At 35.7% G+C, this 16,548-nt stretch overlaps 1 protein-coding gene across 2 annotated transcripts in view; it reads left to right on the forward strand.

The window, feature by feature from the left end:
- The window catches only part of NBAS (NBAS subunit of NRZ tethering complex), a 176,624-nt gene that overhangs the window by 50,101 nt on the left and 109,975 nt on the right, over nucleotides 1-16,548 (forward strand). For both annotated transcript variants that reach the window (XM_071548327.1, XM_071548328.1), the window contains exons 28-33: nucleotides 225-347; nucleotides 1,817-1,919; nucleotides 4,161-4,384; nucleotides 6,622-6,734; nucleotides 9,234-9,347; nucleotides 16,300-16,413. In XM_071548327.1, coding sequence (XP_071404428.1) covers nucleotides 225-347; nucleotides 1,817-1,919; nucleotides 4,161-4,384; nucleotides 6,622-6,734; nucleotides 9,234-9,347; nucleotides 16,300-16,413 — 791 coding nt within the window. The remainder of the gene's footprint in view (nucleotides 1-224; nucleotides 348-1,816; nucleotides 1,920-4,160; nucleotides 4,385-6,621; nucleotides 6,735-9,233; nucleotides 9,348-16,299; nucleotides 16,414-16,548) is intronic.

The raw sequence follows: 16,548 nt of genomic DNA on the forward strand, positions 1-16,548 counted from the left end.
GTTGGTGGTATGTGTTTACCATACATCATAATTATTAGTATTATTATTGCTTCTACTACTACCAATAAAATAGGTAATGTTACTCTGGCTAATCCCTACTGTTCCAGATTTTATGGAGACTGTTTGCATTTGCGGTACGTTGTCTGAGACAGCTCTAAGACTGCTGTTGCAGCAGGAGTTGTACAATTGTGCAGGATTCAAGAATGCTGACTTTCTATTTACAGTGTGTCAGAGCTGTTGGAGAAACATGGACTTCAGAAACCTGTTTCTTTTGTGAGAGACACAAAGGACAATGCTGAGGAGGCACGGAAGCTGATGATTAGGCTGACAAGGCACACAGGTCGCAAGTTAGTATTCCAAGGGGAGCGGGAGATAAGAGGGAAAAGACAGTAAGGTAACAGTCCTTGTTGTCAGAGAGCATCCCTTCCTGTTTTGTTGCAGTAGGGAGCTGTGGCATTCGCCCTGAAGATGGTGGATGTAAACCCAATTTGTTAAACGGGATTAGTGTTTTGGCTGCATCTTTTTTCCACAGTCAGGAAACTCTGTCTTGCTTCAAACTGCTTTAATATGTTTGTGTTCAAGTAAATAAGCCTAAAAGTCATACTTGCTGCAAAATACTTCAAGATGAACTGTAAAAGTTAACATATTGTAAATGATGTCCTTTAAGACCTATTTAATTTTATTGAGAGTCTAGGATTTGTAAAATAACGTTTTGGGGTTTTTTGTATGTTTTCTTGGAACCCTTGTAATGGGATAAGTTATTGATTTTACTTATTGATTCTGCCACTTATACTCCCAGGGTAATTTTTCAATTTTTCTATTTGAGAACGGCTTCATTTAACTCATCTTTCAACTATACGTGAATTATTACATGCTCTTGGCATGAGCAGATAAAAATTTGAACCCTGGGATAACCAGTCATCACTGTGGGTGATTTTTCGTTCTTATTTAAAGCAAACATGCACAACAGTTTATTGGTGATCGTAGAGTAGCATTTAGATTTTTGATAGTATGAAAGCTTTTTAAGAGTTGTAAACACCTTTTCTTAGAAAGATCAAGTCAATGCCTCTGTAGGAAAAATGTTGATTTTTCTACTTGTTGTGGAGACCCTCTGCTTTGCCAAAACATAAATTAATGCCACAGGGAAAAATCATTATTAGCTGGAATTAGCTTCTGTAACTTAAAAAAGTCTTTTTTTAATCTGAAAGGCTCAAGATAATGTGGAAAAGCCTTCAGAGTTTTTTTACTAATCAAAGTTTTAATAGAGCACAAGAAGTTGAATCTTTGTGGGTAAACAGAAATCCATGGATCCAGAGGGTTAAGAATATGAATACCATTCAGTTTGAAGGAACAAAATAAAGTTGCAGTTCTGTTCTCCTGTGATTGCATGCAATTGATTAGTCCTCGGAGATTGCCTGCAATAAAAAGCACTATAATGATCCTCAGGTGCTGTTAGAAACTTGGTTTTGCTCTGCTGTACTTGGGTTAGCAGGTTGTAACTTTCCGATGTATTATTGAAAATTATTGAAACTTGTTTGGGGGATCTTGAGAGAGATTGCTTAAATTCCTGGTTTATCCCACAAAGAAAAGACTTGGGTATTGCATTGTTGTCAAACCATTTTATTCCACAGATACTATTGTAATATTAATATTAAAAGCATTCTGTCTTTAAATGACTTCTGGTTAAAATCCAATTCAATATTGAAATAACATTTGAGAAGACTCTTATTTTTGGTGATGAAAGTGTAGTGTTATCTACTGCTTTTCTTTAAATCCACTGAGGAAGAAAATACTTAATTTTGAAAAATGTTTGTAGGCAACCATCAGCCAGTGAGACACAGTGGAAGGAGTTGCTCCAGGATATGTTAGACATGCAGCAGAAAGTGTATAGGTGCTTACATGCTGATACTTGCTATGAGGTGAGTTCTGTGTCTCCTTACTGACTTATGTCCCTGGTAAGCTACAGATTCTGATTTCATATTGTTGTTTGCAAATGTAAATGCATTTTTGTTTGTTGTATTACTTAGTTATCTACTGATGTTTTTGTAGTATTTTCATTCAAATTGAAAATTTGTGGTGTTAAATCATTTCACAAGAAGCCCCTTTAATAAATATCCTGTATATATTTTACTAGAATTCACCTTTTAAAAAATTGAGACAGCTTCTTAAGGCTGCATTCTTTAGACTGTAATTCTTTATACAAATGTGTTTAGCAATAACCACTTCAAACTAATGAAAATAAACAGTCTTTTAGATAAATGTTATCTTCTCTCAAGCATTCCTTAAACAGGAAGTTCTGATTTGATAATACTATCCAAGATCATTGTAGACTTATGGACTTTCTACTGCTTGCAGCTGAAGTAAAATAACGTGAATGAGAAATCTAATTTCATTGAAGGAAAAAAACCCTGCATATGCATAAAGCCCAAACCTATGTCATTAGTTATTTGCAGAAGACAGCTATTAGACTGACACAGAATTTGCTGTGACATGTATTTTTTATTTGCATTTTCATTTCAATATACTGCAGTTAATGACAGATACAGCACTGTGTCCACTGTAATTGGTGCTTTCATGTGCTTTCATATATATGTATGAAAGAGGATTTTATTGCAGCTTACAGACTTAATTGCTTATGGCTACCACACTGATTAGCTCTTCGGAGAGGTTTTAAAAGCAGATTAGAAAAAAAAAAAGGAAAAAGCAATGCATGAAAAAATCACTCATTCTCTGTAGTTGTACAACTTGAAGTTGCTTAAAGAGAACTGCGACATATTTAATGTTCAAGGTTTTGTGATAGGCTACAATTTAGTGTACTTGGAATTTTTTTTGAGTGCATTTAAAAAATTATAATACTAGAACACTCTGCAAATAAGGCATTTGTTTTGCTCTGATCTTAATACATTAAGCTTTCTAGTAACATTAAATTATTTTTTAACCTCTGAGCCATGTGATTTAAAAAAACGCAAAACAACAAAGAGTTTTGGTAAAATTATGTAGTAGTGCTGAAAATGCTTTGAAGTGTAGTGCTGTCATATGCAGTTATACTTTGATAACTTCAAATGGAGAAATTGTTGAGGCAGTAAGGAATTGCAATGCCATGTAAGGTTTTTTAGCATAATGATTACTCTGTTCTACTTCCATGGAAAGTGAATTCTCTCTTCTTGAAGAAGAACTTCATGTCCAAAAATTATGTGAGAGGTAAATGTTATTTTATGTGATCTTTGAGGAAGAAGGGCCAGCTGTCTTTCACTGTCCTCGATGGAATGGAAGAAGATCCAACTGTGTGATGTTCTTTAAGAAGCAATGAACTGTGTTCTTTGCCTGAGTGGAAGATGGTTTGGAGAGGTTCTTCCTAGTGAAGAAATAATTCAGTTTCAAGATGGGATTGGACAGGGTGTTGGATAATCTCATCTATGCCTCCATTTCTGATTAAATACTGGAGCAGATGGTCTTTTGAGGTCTCTTCCAACCTGGGCTCTTCTGTAATTCACTGATCATGTGTATTTTGTTATGCACTTCAAAACCTATGATAAAAGCCATATTATTGCAGCTGTGATATTTTCCAAAATGATTAAATGTCTATGCTTCTCTTCAATAGGACAATACCGAGTGTGCTTAAGAAAAAAAACTCTTATTTTTGTAAGGAATTGAGATTATTTTGAGTGTCTTAAAGCGGGCAAGACTTTGACCTGGAAATAAATAAGGTGTTTTGTGGCAGATGCAGCATTATGTTAGTATGCGTTCTTTGAAGATGGTCTTGATTGAAATTAAAAAAACATCTTATATGTTTAGTTATAAATATGTTCTTCAATGATACAGAATTTCTCTCATTGTTTGTTTTAAGGTCTTAATACTGAACTGCGTTTTCAGATTCTTGCATCCTATTAACACCTCAGATTGTGGGTATATTTCTGATCTCTTAAATCATACTGTAAAAAGACAGCTAATATGCTTTTTTTTTTTTTCCAGGAAGTAAAAACATGCCACTAGTTAACTTTAGCGTTACTTAAATTAATGCTTTCCTTGGTAGAAATTAGACTTCCTGCTTGGACTGAATATATTTGTTTGACTTCAAAGATCCTTTTCTTCCATAGAATGCAGATAAGTTTACTTGAAGCTGCTGCTGCAGGTTATTAAATTATTGTTCTTTCTTTTAGATATTCACCGAAAGTCTTTTATGCTCAAGCAGTATAGACAATATCCACTTGGCTGGGCAAATGATGCATTGCAATGTTTGGTCAGTGGATCCACCAAGTTCATCAAAAGGGAAACCACAGTACCGAGTCAGCTATGAGAGAAGTATTGAACTAGTTTTGGCTGCTGGAAGAGAATATTTCAATTCTTCAACGAGCTTGACTGACAGCTGTATGGAGTTGGCCAGGTATGTTTACAATTATCACGTATATAAGTACAGCTGATTTAATGTTGTCAGAAAATTAGGGTTTATTTCCTAATATTCCCTTCCCCCCTCCCAATCTTGTATGGAAAGTCTTTTTTCATAAGCAGTCTCTGGAAATACAGAGCATTGCTTTAAGTGCTAAGGGTCTAAAGACATTTTAAATATATAAGAAGCTATGATCAGCTTTTATCTTACAATTTTGTGGTGATATTTCAAAATATGTGGTTTATAGCTCAAGTACTTCCTATGAGTGTGTGACCGTGTGATTATTCTGTTTAGGAAGGTGTTTTGGTCCTCTGATTTACCTCCAGGGAGTTGTTTCATGGTAATTTAACTTTGTTTCCCTAAGGGATGATCACGGTGTAGGTCTCCTCATGGTCTCTGTGTATAAGTTGTTTTAGGTAGAATGTATTTATCTTCTCTTTAGCTCTTTCATTTCACTCCTGTTTTAATCTTCACTTCACTGAAATATTTGTCAATGCTCCTGAAAAACATACTGGGTTTAGATGGGATGTTCAGCTCATATACAGCTTGATTTTATTTTTGATGTAAACATGTCTATTCTTAATTAACATGCAGAGATAAAAACCATGCAGTACATTACACAAATAAAATAATTTCCTGATGTACTGTGTAAGGTGAATTAAGCCATTTGAAATCATTGAAATGGGATGCCATCCAGAGGAGCCTGGACAAGCTTGAGAAGTGGGCCCAGGGGAATCTCAGGTGCTTTAAGAAGACCAAGTTCAAGGTGCTACATCTGGGTCAGGGCAACACCTTGGTATCAATATAGGCTTGTGGATGAACAGATCAAGGGGGGAGCCCTGTCGGAGAGGACTTGAGGATGCTGGTGCATGAGAGGCTGGACATGAGTCAGCAATGTGCACTCACAGGCCAGAAAGCCAAATGTATCCCGGGCTGCTTCCAAAGCACCGTGACCTGCGGGTCGAGGGAGATGACTCTGCCCCTCTGCTCAGCTCTGATGAGACCCCTCCTGGAATGCTGCATCCAGCCCTGGGGGCACCAGCCCAGGAAGGACATGGATGTGTTGGAACAAGCCCAGAGGAGGCCACCAAGATGATTAGGGGGCTGAAGCACCTCTCCTGGGAGAAAGGCTGAGATAATTGGGATTGTTCAGCCTGTCAAACAGAAGGCTCTGGGGTGACTTAATTGTGGCCTTCCACTGCCTGAAGGGACCTTACAAGAAAGATGGAGAGATACTTTACAAAGGCAGGACAGGACAAGGGGGAATGGCTTCAAACTGAAAAGGAATTGGTAAGATTAGGTATTAGGAAAAAGTTCTTTATTGTGAGGGTGGTAAGACACTTGAACAGATTGCCTAGAAAAGCTCTGAATGTCTGCTTCCTAGAAGTGTTCACAGTGAAGTTAGGTGGAGCCCTGAGCAACCTGGTCTAGTGGAAGGTGTCTCTGTGCATGGCAGGGTGTTAAAACTAGATAATCTTTAAGGTACCTTCCAACCCAGGCCATACCATGATTCTATAATTTTTGCCTGTTAATTTTTTTGTTAAATGTATATTAATAAAGCTACAAATTAATACACTGTCAGAATGCAAGCTGTATTTTAAGAAATTATCTAAAAGCTTATTGCATCAATATAACAGTCATAAAACATGCATTAAAATATTTAATGTGCTAATATGCTAAGATTTAATGTGTTAATAATTGTATGCCTTGATTCATCTTAAGTGAAATTTAGTGGGATTTTTTTGTTGATGTTTTTTAATCAGCTTTGGTTTTTTTGCTGTATCTAGTTGAGGAAACTGAATTTGTGACAATGACTCTAAGGTTTCACTTCTAATGAACTTTTTACAGTATTTTGCTTTTATCTTCTGGTCTATGGCAGTACCAAAATGCAGCAGTGATAGGAGAAATATTTCCCTAAATAATTATATATTTAAGTATGTATGTGGTCAGCATCTTCTGCTAAATTCATTGCAGGTCTAAATTCAGGAGGGTGTAGGTGATGTTCTTATCACAACCAGTTGAAATTGGTTAAAATGTTTAGTCAGCAGTAACATAGTGTCAAACACTTCCAATGTGTGTTCAAGACTAGTAAGTGTGGTGACATTTCATAAGCATAGTAAATTACCAGTGAATGGTTCTTTTGTTTTATTTTACTCACAGCTGAACTTTTTGCAGAAATTTAACTTTGAATGTGTTCATCAAACTTGAGAAAAATATATTTCATTCCTATTTAGGTGCTGTCTGCAACTTATTGTAGACAGTCCGAGTGCTGTTCAGGAGGAGCTGGACCTCATTCGTGCTCTTGGTTACCTTGAAGAATTTGGAGTGAAAATATTACCACTACAAGGTGCTGTATAGTTTTATTCTTCATATTTGAATCACATGCATAAATATGCATGAGACATAGTCACTATTACATAAGTGTGACATGATTAAATTAAAGGGTCTGTTTCCTGCCTCCAAACAGTTTACAGGCAAATGCAAAAAATGACTTTTGTAATAAAATTTTTTTAGTTGATGTGAGGTAAAAAAGATACTTGCGGATGACACCTCTGTTTTGGAACTGAGTTTTAGCAGGACTTGAAAACAATTAGAGTATTGTGTATATGAAACTCCTGGTAACTTCAACAGAAATAGTTTAAGCTCATCTTTTTTTTGCTAAGTAATCTGCACTTGCTCATGTGCTGATGAGCTTTCAATAATAGGTGGGAGAAAGGTACTTCATGGATAGGCAGTTTTCATGTTTCCAATGGGCTGTTTCATTTTGAAGTATATAAAACCCAGTGACAGTGGCAGTGAACTTTTACAAGGTATTTCTTCTGATGGATTGGTTAAAACTAAATCTGTTTTGGAGCTCTGACTCCAGTGGAACAGAAAGTTGTTGGACAGGAGTTGGAATGAAATTATGATTATGTGCAATGAAACTGTATGAACACTAATAATGGAAGCACTGTAAGAGAACTGGCTGAGACGGGTACTGAGTACCAGTGAAATGTGCTGATGGTAGTGTTTTAGTTCTGTTGTTGTGCAGAGAAATACTGGGATTTATGGAAACCCCTTCTGGATCTATGGAAAAGGAAGCAGATGTCCTTAGTGGCTGTTATTACTTTAATTTGGTGTTCCCTTTTCTCTTTTTTTTTCCAAGTATTTCTTCAAGTGAGTTGATACTGTGTATGTAATATTCTGAAACCTTTCAATTTCTGAACTGACAGTGACTGGTTTCTAGATCTTGCAGTACTGGCTGTTGATTTCTAGAGCACAATTCTTTATAAGTCAGTTTGTTCAGCCTGTAGAACAGTGCACATGCTTTCTTCAACTTTTGTTGGTGTGGACAGGAAGGCATCTTTTATAAAAATGCCACCATAGTATTGCATTAACAGTATGTGTAATACAACTGATCTAAATTAATTAGAATGTGTGAAATCATGCCTGTAATTTCATTAATGAGCCTGACTTGTCCTTGCTCCAGTATCTTTCATGTCAATCAAATTAATCTAATTAGGTTAAAATTATGTTTTAGAGTTTCAATGAAAGCCTTTAAATGGCATGTTGCTGTGACAGAATGTCATTAGAGTAGCAGTAAGGATCAGCTGTTCCTACAGCAATAGTCTTATTAGCAATAGACTTTTATTTGCAGTTAGTTCTATGTTTAGTTTTCTCTAGAGCTTTCCCCAGCTTGTATTTTTAGCAAACTGAGCAGTTTATGAACTACTATTATGCTCTATTTTAATAAAATCTGTTTTGAAAACTCTGTATTAACATAGAAGGTGAAAAAAACTCCATCTTTAATGTGTTGGACCCATCAGATTATTTTTCGTTATGTTAGATATTTACAGAAAATCTTGCTCGTATAATCAGTGAATGAAAACTTATTATTACAGTATAGTAATATATATAGATAGGATATTAAAAATGAAACTAAAAGTGTAACCTTTTCCTGCTCCTCCACTCTTAATTTGTTTTATTTTAACTTGATTTCCATATTTAATGGAGTCTTCATTATGTGAGTACTTCTTTGCTCTTATTGACAGGCCTAATATAATATGGTTTAAGCCCAATATGGTAAGGCAGAGTTTATCCCACATGCACCCATTAATGTCTCACTGAGTGTTGAGTGGAATATCTGAATGCTGTACCTCTGTGTTCTGAGAACTTGGATGGTATGAAAATGGAACCTTTTTAAAGCTGCACCCTGAAGTTAGCCACCCACTAGCTGGCTAAGTAGAGCATGGACTTCAGTTCATGATACTATGTTGCACAATGAAGAATTGTTTAATTCTTTGTAAAATCAGTACTAATTATGAGCTTCACAAGAATATGGTTAACACAACCTGGTGATTTGCAGACTATCCTTCCACTTGCTCATAAAATTTTTACGTAAATGAAAGCAGCCTGAAGAATTTGCCCATGGCAATAAAATTTAGCATGAAATCTTAGTTACTTTAAACTTTCTAAATGAAAGTTAATGTCTGTGTTAGCAGTCTTTCAGAATGTTTCAAAAGTTATAATTACAAAAAAATTATATAAAAGTATACTGGTTAATCATATAAATTTAAAAACACTGAATGTGAAAACCTGAAAGAAAAATAAATTTTCCTTCATGTCAGTTTCTCTCTTTTTGATCCTTTCACAGCCTTTCAGTGGTTGGAGCTGGAGATACCGTGATATTATTTTTATTTACAGGTATAATTGAGGATCTGAATTTAAACAGCTTTGAGCTGCATTTCAGATTGTGTTTGTGTTCTTATACTTCCCAACACTCTTCCTGTGCTCATGTTCTTTAACCAGAAATACAGCAGTTGGGTTCATTTGTTCAGCCTCTTAACACCAGTTCTGCTTTCAACAGTCCGTTTGTGCTCTGATCGACTCAGTCTCATCAAGGACTGTCTGGCTCAGGTGTCAACAAACTATAAACAGTCTGCTAAGCTCCTGGGACTTGCCAACTTGCTAAGGGTTGCAGGTAAGATGTGTTACTAAGATGCTGAATCACAATTCAATGTGTGTTTATGTTATGCTTTAGGGCATTTGAGTTGATCATTAGAGTATGAGTTCAAAGATAGCACTAAAAAGTCAGCTGGAAGAGCAGTCATTGGGGAGGAATGAAAGATCTCACATGAATGGAATATTCTGTCTATAAAACAGTTGAAATGGTCAGCTGCTCTGTAATTCCACTAATACCTGAAGTACAAAATACCTTGTCTAATCTAGAGTTGGAGTAAAAGCTTTTCTCAGATTGGAGGAATCATGGCTGAGAATATCTTGTTTTACAATTAATTGGTAGTACTAAATTACCAGTAAAACTTATTACCTCTGTCAGATAAAATAGTTTGATTTAATATTAATCGCATTTAAGTTAGAGGGGAAAAGTTGTCTGTAAAGCATGAATTTCAGCCATTAGACTTTTGTCTATAATACTTGTATTTCCTTTGGGCACTAAAAATAATGCATTGAGTTGAATATTCATTTGATGAACTGCACATCTTCAAAGATTGAATTCTGAGGATATTAGGAGGGTTTTTTGAGAGATAGCCTAAAGTAGCTGCCATTTGATTTTTGAAAAATACTTCATCAGTGCAGCTGTAAACACAATCCTGTTGTATTTTAATGATGTAGAAATAGAATACAGAAATATAAAATAGACATTAATATTTTCATGTAGCTTAGCATATAAAAATCAGTGCATTCTGACTTTGTCACTGAAGTATGCCTGGCTAATTCCCTTTTCCCTTTCTATTTGTTAACTCATTTAAGATTTTTCCTTATGTTTTCAGGAAGCTTAGTATTGGCCATGTTTTGCATGGTATTATAAATAAGGAGGGCAATAGTCAATAGGGTTATGTGAGATTAGGAACAGATGTGAGGAAGTCAGGCTGCTGACCTCCCAAGATCCCCAGGTGCTAAGGAAAGGAGTCACAGGAAATGTTGTCGTGACTCTGGTCAGCTCAGTGCTCCTGTCCCATAGCACCGCTACATGAAAGATGGCAGAGCGGAGGGGATGCAGTCATGTTAGATAGCTAGGTCTAGTCTACATATTTTACATGTAATCCATTGAAAAGTTAGAATGACAGTTGTAACTTCTCCTTTTTTCTTTGCTTGTAAAGCTTTTGGGGGAAACAAAAAAGTCTCCCTGTTTGTTCATTAGACAAGATTGCTGTAGAGCTCTTTCCCTGCCCTCTCTGCTTCCTCCCACATCAAATCAAAATCTGTCAGTTTTCTAGGTTCTTTAGGCTAATGCTGCTGATTTTTGTTTTATCTCTTTTTGATTCTAAGGGATTCTCTTTGTGTGAAAAAATCCACAGAGATTCTATGAAGCTTCAAAACACAAAGTATTTTGTCCAGTATTGATAGCCTAGTGCCTTAGGTGTAGATCAGTATTTACAGTGCTATGGCTTGTATCTTTGAAATGGAATCGAACTCATGACTCTCATCTCCAGAGACTGAAAGATGTCAGGCACCAGATATTAGGTAGAGAACTTTGTATAGAACTCATTAATACAGTAGTGTCTGTGTGTTAGTGTTATAATCACAGTGACAGCACAAAAAAGAGAGATGTAGAAGAGATATTTAAAGCCAGACGATGAAACAGCCTCCTGATTTTTCTCTTTCATGTGCTTACCAGGCTAGAGAAAACTAGAAGATGAATGTGTGAGGTGATTAATTTTTAAACAGGTGAATGATTTAAAAACTACTACTTACTCTACCCATGACATATTTATTCTATGAGTGTTGGGTGCTCTAACTTTAATGGTTAACCTCAAGAGTAATGCTAGTGGTTGCTCCTGTGATAAATATGAAATTTTAGTAGTAAAAGTATATTTCAAGGATGAATCTTGGTGAGGAATACACTACTTGGACATAATTTACTCATATCTTATGCTAAATAAAGAAATAACTGTCTCTTCTGTCGGCTATAAAATAATATTTAGTTGTGACTTTTCTGTGGTGGTGGGGTGTGATGTTTTGGGTTTTTTTGTTGTTGTTTTACATAAGTAGGTTAAAAACCATTTCACTGTCACTAAAGTATGACTAGTTGTATTGCTTATGTTGAAAAGCTGTTTTCTGTAGATGATGTTAATTTATAAGACATGGATTTGGTATGAGAATGCCATAGTTGTGAAGTTTATCTAAAATCATTTTTTGTAGGAGATGGGCTATGGAAAACAGACAATTCATTTTAGGAAACTCAGTATTTCTTAATTTCTTTAATTGTTTTTTGTTTGTTTGTTTTTTGGACTTGAAAGCTGTAAACAGTGTAACACTTTTACTGCAAGTTTTTTCTGCCTTGAAGTTCATCCCAGTGGTTATTAATACCTTTGAAAACAGATTTTAAGTGGAATTCTGGCATAGCCTTAATCACTGTCTATAACAAGGAGATTTGTAAAATTTGATAGTAGATGTAAAAAAACACAAAACCAAAAACATGAAAGCAAGACATGTAGAAATGGATTTCTGTGCCTGTCAGCTTGTAATTTAAGTTACTGAGTTACAATTGATTATTAATATGGTGAAGACTTATTTTAGGATTTGGTAGCCCCATCATAAGAATGATAAAAAACGCTAATATTATTCCATGTATTAATTTGTAGCCAAAAGGGCAGCTCATGCATAGAGGTTTAAAGATTTGTGAATGAATATTTTATTTTAAATTTTATATTAGAAAAGGAAAACCTTCCTTGTGGTTTTAGTACTGGTAGTCTTTGTTGGCAGGTGCAAAACTACTGGGAAAGGGTATCTTGGTTTCTAAGAGATTATGATGAAAGCGAATGGTTTTATTGAGTTATAGTATGATGGGTTTGGATATTGGAAAAGAATCTAGGGATTGAACTTTATGGACTTGCTTAATGAAGAATTAGATAAGGTGCTGCTGGGAGAAAGAATTGGGTTTTGTCCTTAATTGGTTTTCACTACTTATGCAATTATCCTGATTTATGAGCCAACTTTGCTGTGAAAGAAGTTCTGATTTTGTCTTGTGGAACACACTGACTGGTATTGGTTATGCACGCCCAAATTTGTGGTCCCTTCAGTTCCCAATCAATCCTGTGTATCTATCAGTAGAGTGCTTTCTTGTGCTTTGTCTGCAAACTGGAGGAATTTGTTTCAGCAATTCCCCCTCTTTGCTCCTCCTGCCACCCCACTCCATATGATTACTAGTAAAATACCTGCTTGCTACTTCTGTCCATGCCCATATAAATTTTATACATACGTGTGTATATAGAGCATGTAGTATATGCTATGTTCTACTATATGTAATATATAGCCTATAAAATTCTATGAGGGCATATATTTTAATTTTAATTTCAATTTTAAAAGAGTGCATTTGTTGTGAATGCCAGGGTAGAGTGCACATAGTTTTCCACAAGGAGCTTCATGAGCTGTGTTGGCTGAATACAGTTTGTTTAGAGAGAAGCACGGAAGGTGAGAAATAGAATTTATATTCATACTTACCAAAGTTTAAATATTGCTTAGGTAATGATATATCAGGTAGTTTCTTAATTGCTTTAAAGTATTTGATTACTGACAGTAAACTCTGCTTAAGCCTCCTGTCACTACCTCTATAAAGTAAGGACCACAAGTGTTATCTTAATTTCACAGATGGGTAAAGTGAGGGAGGGAGAATGTGCTCAGCATGACAGCCAGAAAATCTGCACCTGCTCAGGGAGCTGGAGCTATTCTGTGTGTCGTGATCCTCATGTACTCCACACACTTTGTTAAGAAAGGGTGTAAAGAATTCACTTCATGCAGTTACTTCAGTAGACGTGTGCAAAAAAGAGGAGAGAAAATGCTTCTGTATAAGAGATTAAGAGCATCTTACTCTTTTTTCTCACAAATTTCTATGGCAATTATTTAATTTTAATATCCATAAACAAAGTCTACTGACTTTTCTCAGATTCCTAAGTCAAAGCTTATTTTTGAAATTCACCTTTCTTTACAATGATTTTCTCGCATGTGGAATTAACTATATAGTTTGTTACTCATCTCCAAAATGTGGGTGACAGTGAATTGCTGAAGTATAATACAATGTTGATATCATTTGACTTTTAAGTTTTTATGATATGATTTCACTAAAGATAATGTTATCCCATCCAGTGAGAAGTAGCATGCATCTTACCCAAGGTGTTTCAATAAGCTTTTTTTTTTCTTTAAATAACCCAAATTGGATCCAAGCTTTTAAAAAGTATTTGAACATCCTTTACTTCTGAAGAGAAACATATTTTCACTTATTTCTGATGTTCCATATTTTTCCTCTAATCATTTGTAATAGCATCCTAGAATCAATTAGGTTATAGAAAACCTTTAAGATCACTGAGTCCAACCTGGTGCTGGCCAGTCCACCACTAAACCATGTCCTTAAGTGCTACTTTTACATGTCTTTTAAATACCTCCTGGGATGAAGACTCCAGTGTGTGCCCAGGCATGTGCGTACACACAGCCTCCCACTTCCTCCTTTCCAGTTTCTAAACTTGATTTGAGTCTGTATGTCAGACATTAACATTAAGGCTTGATGCTGAATTACTGTGTAATACAATCAGGTCACAATTTTAAGAGTTTTTGTCATGCCTCTCTTAGTTTTAAACCTTGGATATCTATCCAAGTGGCAAGGGGAACAATTTAGAATTCAAAACTTTCATAAGATTTATTAATAAAATACCATCAAAGGAGATGTCATAGAGCTGAAGCAGTGAATTTTTTCATTTCTGAATAGAAGACAATGGCTCAACTGCAGCAGGTAGAAGTCACTGCACTGTTGATGAAAGCTGTGTGAAGAAAGGCTTGGGCTGTGCATTGCAGGGATTCACTACTAATGCTGGAGCTGGTGGTTGTTCTGTGCCATAACAGTGTGTGTCAAGGCAGTGGAAGTGTAAATGAGTGAACAGTGGAGATAAGACGAGCAAGTATAGCCACAGACTGGCAGGAAGACGATCCTTCTATTTTATGCTTCTGCTTTTGTAAAACACACGGTGATGTGTCTTACTACAACAGAAGTACTTGGCTGAAATGTTGGGGTTGGGGGATTTTTACAGCACACAACCGCTTGAGCACAGTTTAGAAAACCATTCCTTGGTCCAAGTGTTCTTCCTGTCTTGCCTCCAATCACGCAGATTTTGAGGTGGGAATAAATAGCAGTGATTATTTTGTCTAGCTGAAGTCTGAGTGGCAGTAGTTTGATTATTGCCTTTTTTATTTGTCTGCTACTCAGTCGAATCTCTCTGCAGGAAGTCAAGCTGTCAGGGCAAAGTGGGCATCAGAAGGTGAGTGGCAAGTACGTGACTCTCACTTATAGAAATGACAGTTCACATTTAGCTGGTGTAGATAGAAGCACCTCTTTGTCATCTGTAATTGCTTTTGCCCGAATGAGAGGTTCCCAGGTTCCAGAGGGTGAAATTTTGCAACAGAAGAGCCTTGAATGTGATTAATTTGCACCATTGTGTGCTGGCAGAATATCGAGCAGGAGGCCAAAAGATAAAATGATGGGAAGCCAACCTGTTCTCCCAGCTGAGTTAGTCGTGACGTGCCGGGATTAAGGGAGTCTTGATTGAGTTCAGTAATTAGAGTAACTTCACCTGCCTGAATGTCATTCTAGTGCAACTGCTGCAGCTTTTCTTTTGAGAAAGCTTTAAAAAGAAATTTGCTTTGTCTGTGGTGATGGATCTGCAAAGTGGAATTAAAAAGCACAGCTATGCAATTTAAGAACACCTAGTCTTTAAATGGTTTTTGAAACTGGATCTGTTTAACCTTCTGAAGTATTTGCATTTCACAAGTTGTAGTAATACAGTTTCATAAACCAGTGCCCTTTTCAAATGACTGTAACAGCATTGACTGCATAAAATTGCTTTTAAAAATAGAGGAGAAACGTGAACAAGAAGCTTGCATGGAAAAAATACACTCATTTTTATGTTAAAAATTCTTTCCTAAATTAAAATGAGTAGTGTTAGATTATTTTTTCTGTGTATGTTTTGTCATCTTCTCATACTTTACATGGACATACATAGTATTTTGAGCACAAGACTGGACAAACTAATGCTAGTAAAGTAAGTAAATTTCTTTCTCTTGTGTTCATTCTAAATTGGAAAAAGTTTTAAAATATAGATGACTAGTAAATAGTGACAGGTATAAATGTTATTTATATTGACTGTAACTGGCTTTGAAGAGGAGATGAGCTGTCTGATTAGATTTTCAGCTGTGAATGCTGATGTATTAGAATTGAGAATTGAAGTCAGGACATTTTTCTACAAAGATTCATGATGAAACTTCAGTCAGAAGAGTTCAGTAGTATCTGAAGTATTACTTTTGACTCATACCTGGCAGAAGAGGTATTGTCCAGAGGATCTGGTGACTGAGATGTATGTATGGTGTGGAAAAATTAGTTTCAGTTCTAGTCACTCAAATTAAGAGGTTAGGGATTTTTAAATGCCTGTTTTCTTCATCTCATGAAGTATTTGGAGCCATGAAGGGATAGTTTAAACTGGGTCTTTGTATACTGTAAGAAAACAAAAATTTCATGTTTTTTCTTCTATAACAGTTCATAAACCTTTTTTTCAATGTCAGGATTTTGATTATTTTATCACTTAGCTTAAATATCAGTTTTCATCTATGTCTTGACCATCACATAAATATAGTTTTTAAAACTTTTTTTTAACCTAGATATAATGTGCTGTTGTTTGTGGGGGGTTTTGTTTTGTTTTTTTGGTTTTTTTGTTTTTTTTTTTTTAGCCAGCTTTGATGACAATGTATTTTTAAAATACATAATTATTTTCATTGTTTCCTTCAGGAAAAAACAGATAATTTTGTTTCAATTTCAAAAGGGGCTTTTCATGTTGTGGTATATAATTAATTCCTAAGAAATGAAGTAACAAGCTGAAGTTGAACATTAATTCCAATTAACTAATTAAAATTTTGAATTTTTCTTACAGGAGATGATCAGATGGAGAGAAAAGGTCAAGTTTTAATCCTTCTAGTGGAACAGGCTCTCAGTTTCCAGGACTACAAAGCAGCTAGTATGCATTGCCAGGAGCTCATGGCCACAGGTGAAGTGAATAAGCAGGGGCTGCATGAGGTGATGGTGGTGGAAATCTGAGTTCTGACTCCTGGCTTATTTGAAGGTGTGGTGCTTCACATTGCACCATTTAATTAAAACAACAGTTATATCTTGTTTATGGAAG

Source organism: Pithys albifrons, chromosome 2, assembly GCF_047495875.1.
Source record: "Pithys albifrons albifrons isolate INPA30051 chromosome 2, PitAlb_v1, whole genome shotgun sequence".
Classification (NCBI taxonomy): domain Eukaryota; kingdom Metazoa; phylum Chordata; class Aves; order Passeriformes; family Thamnophilidae; genus Pithys; species Pithys albifrons.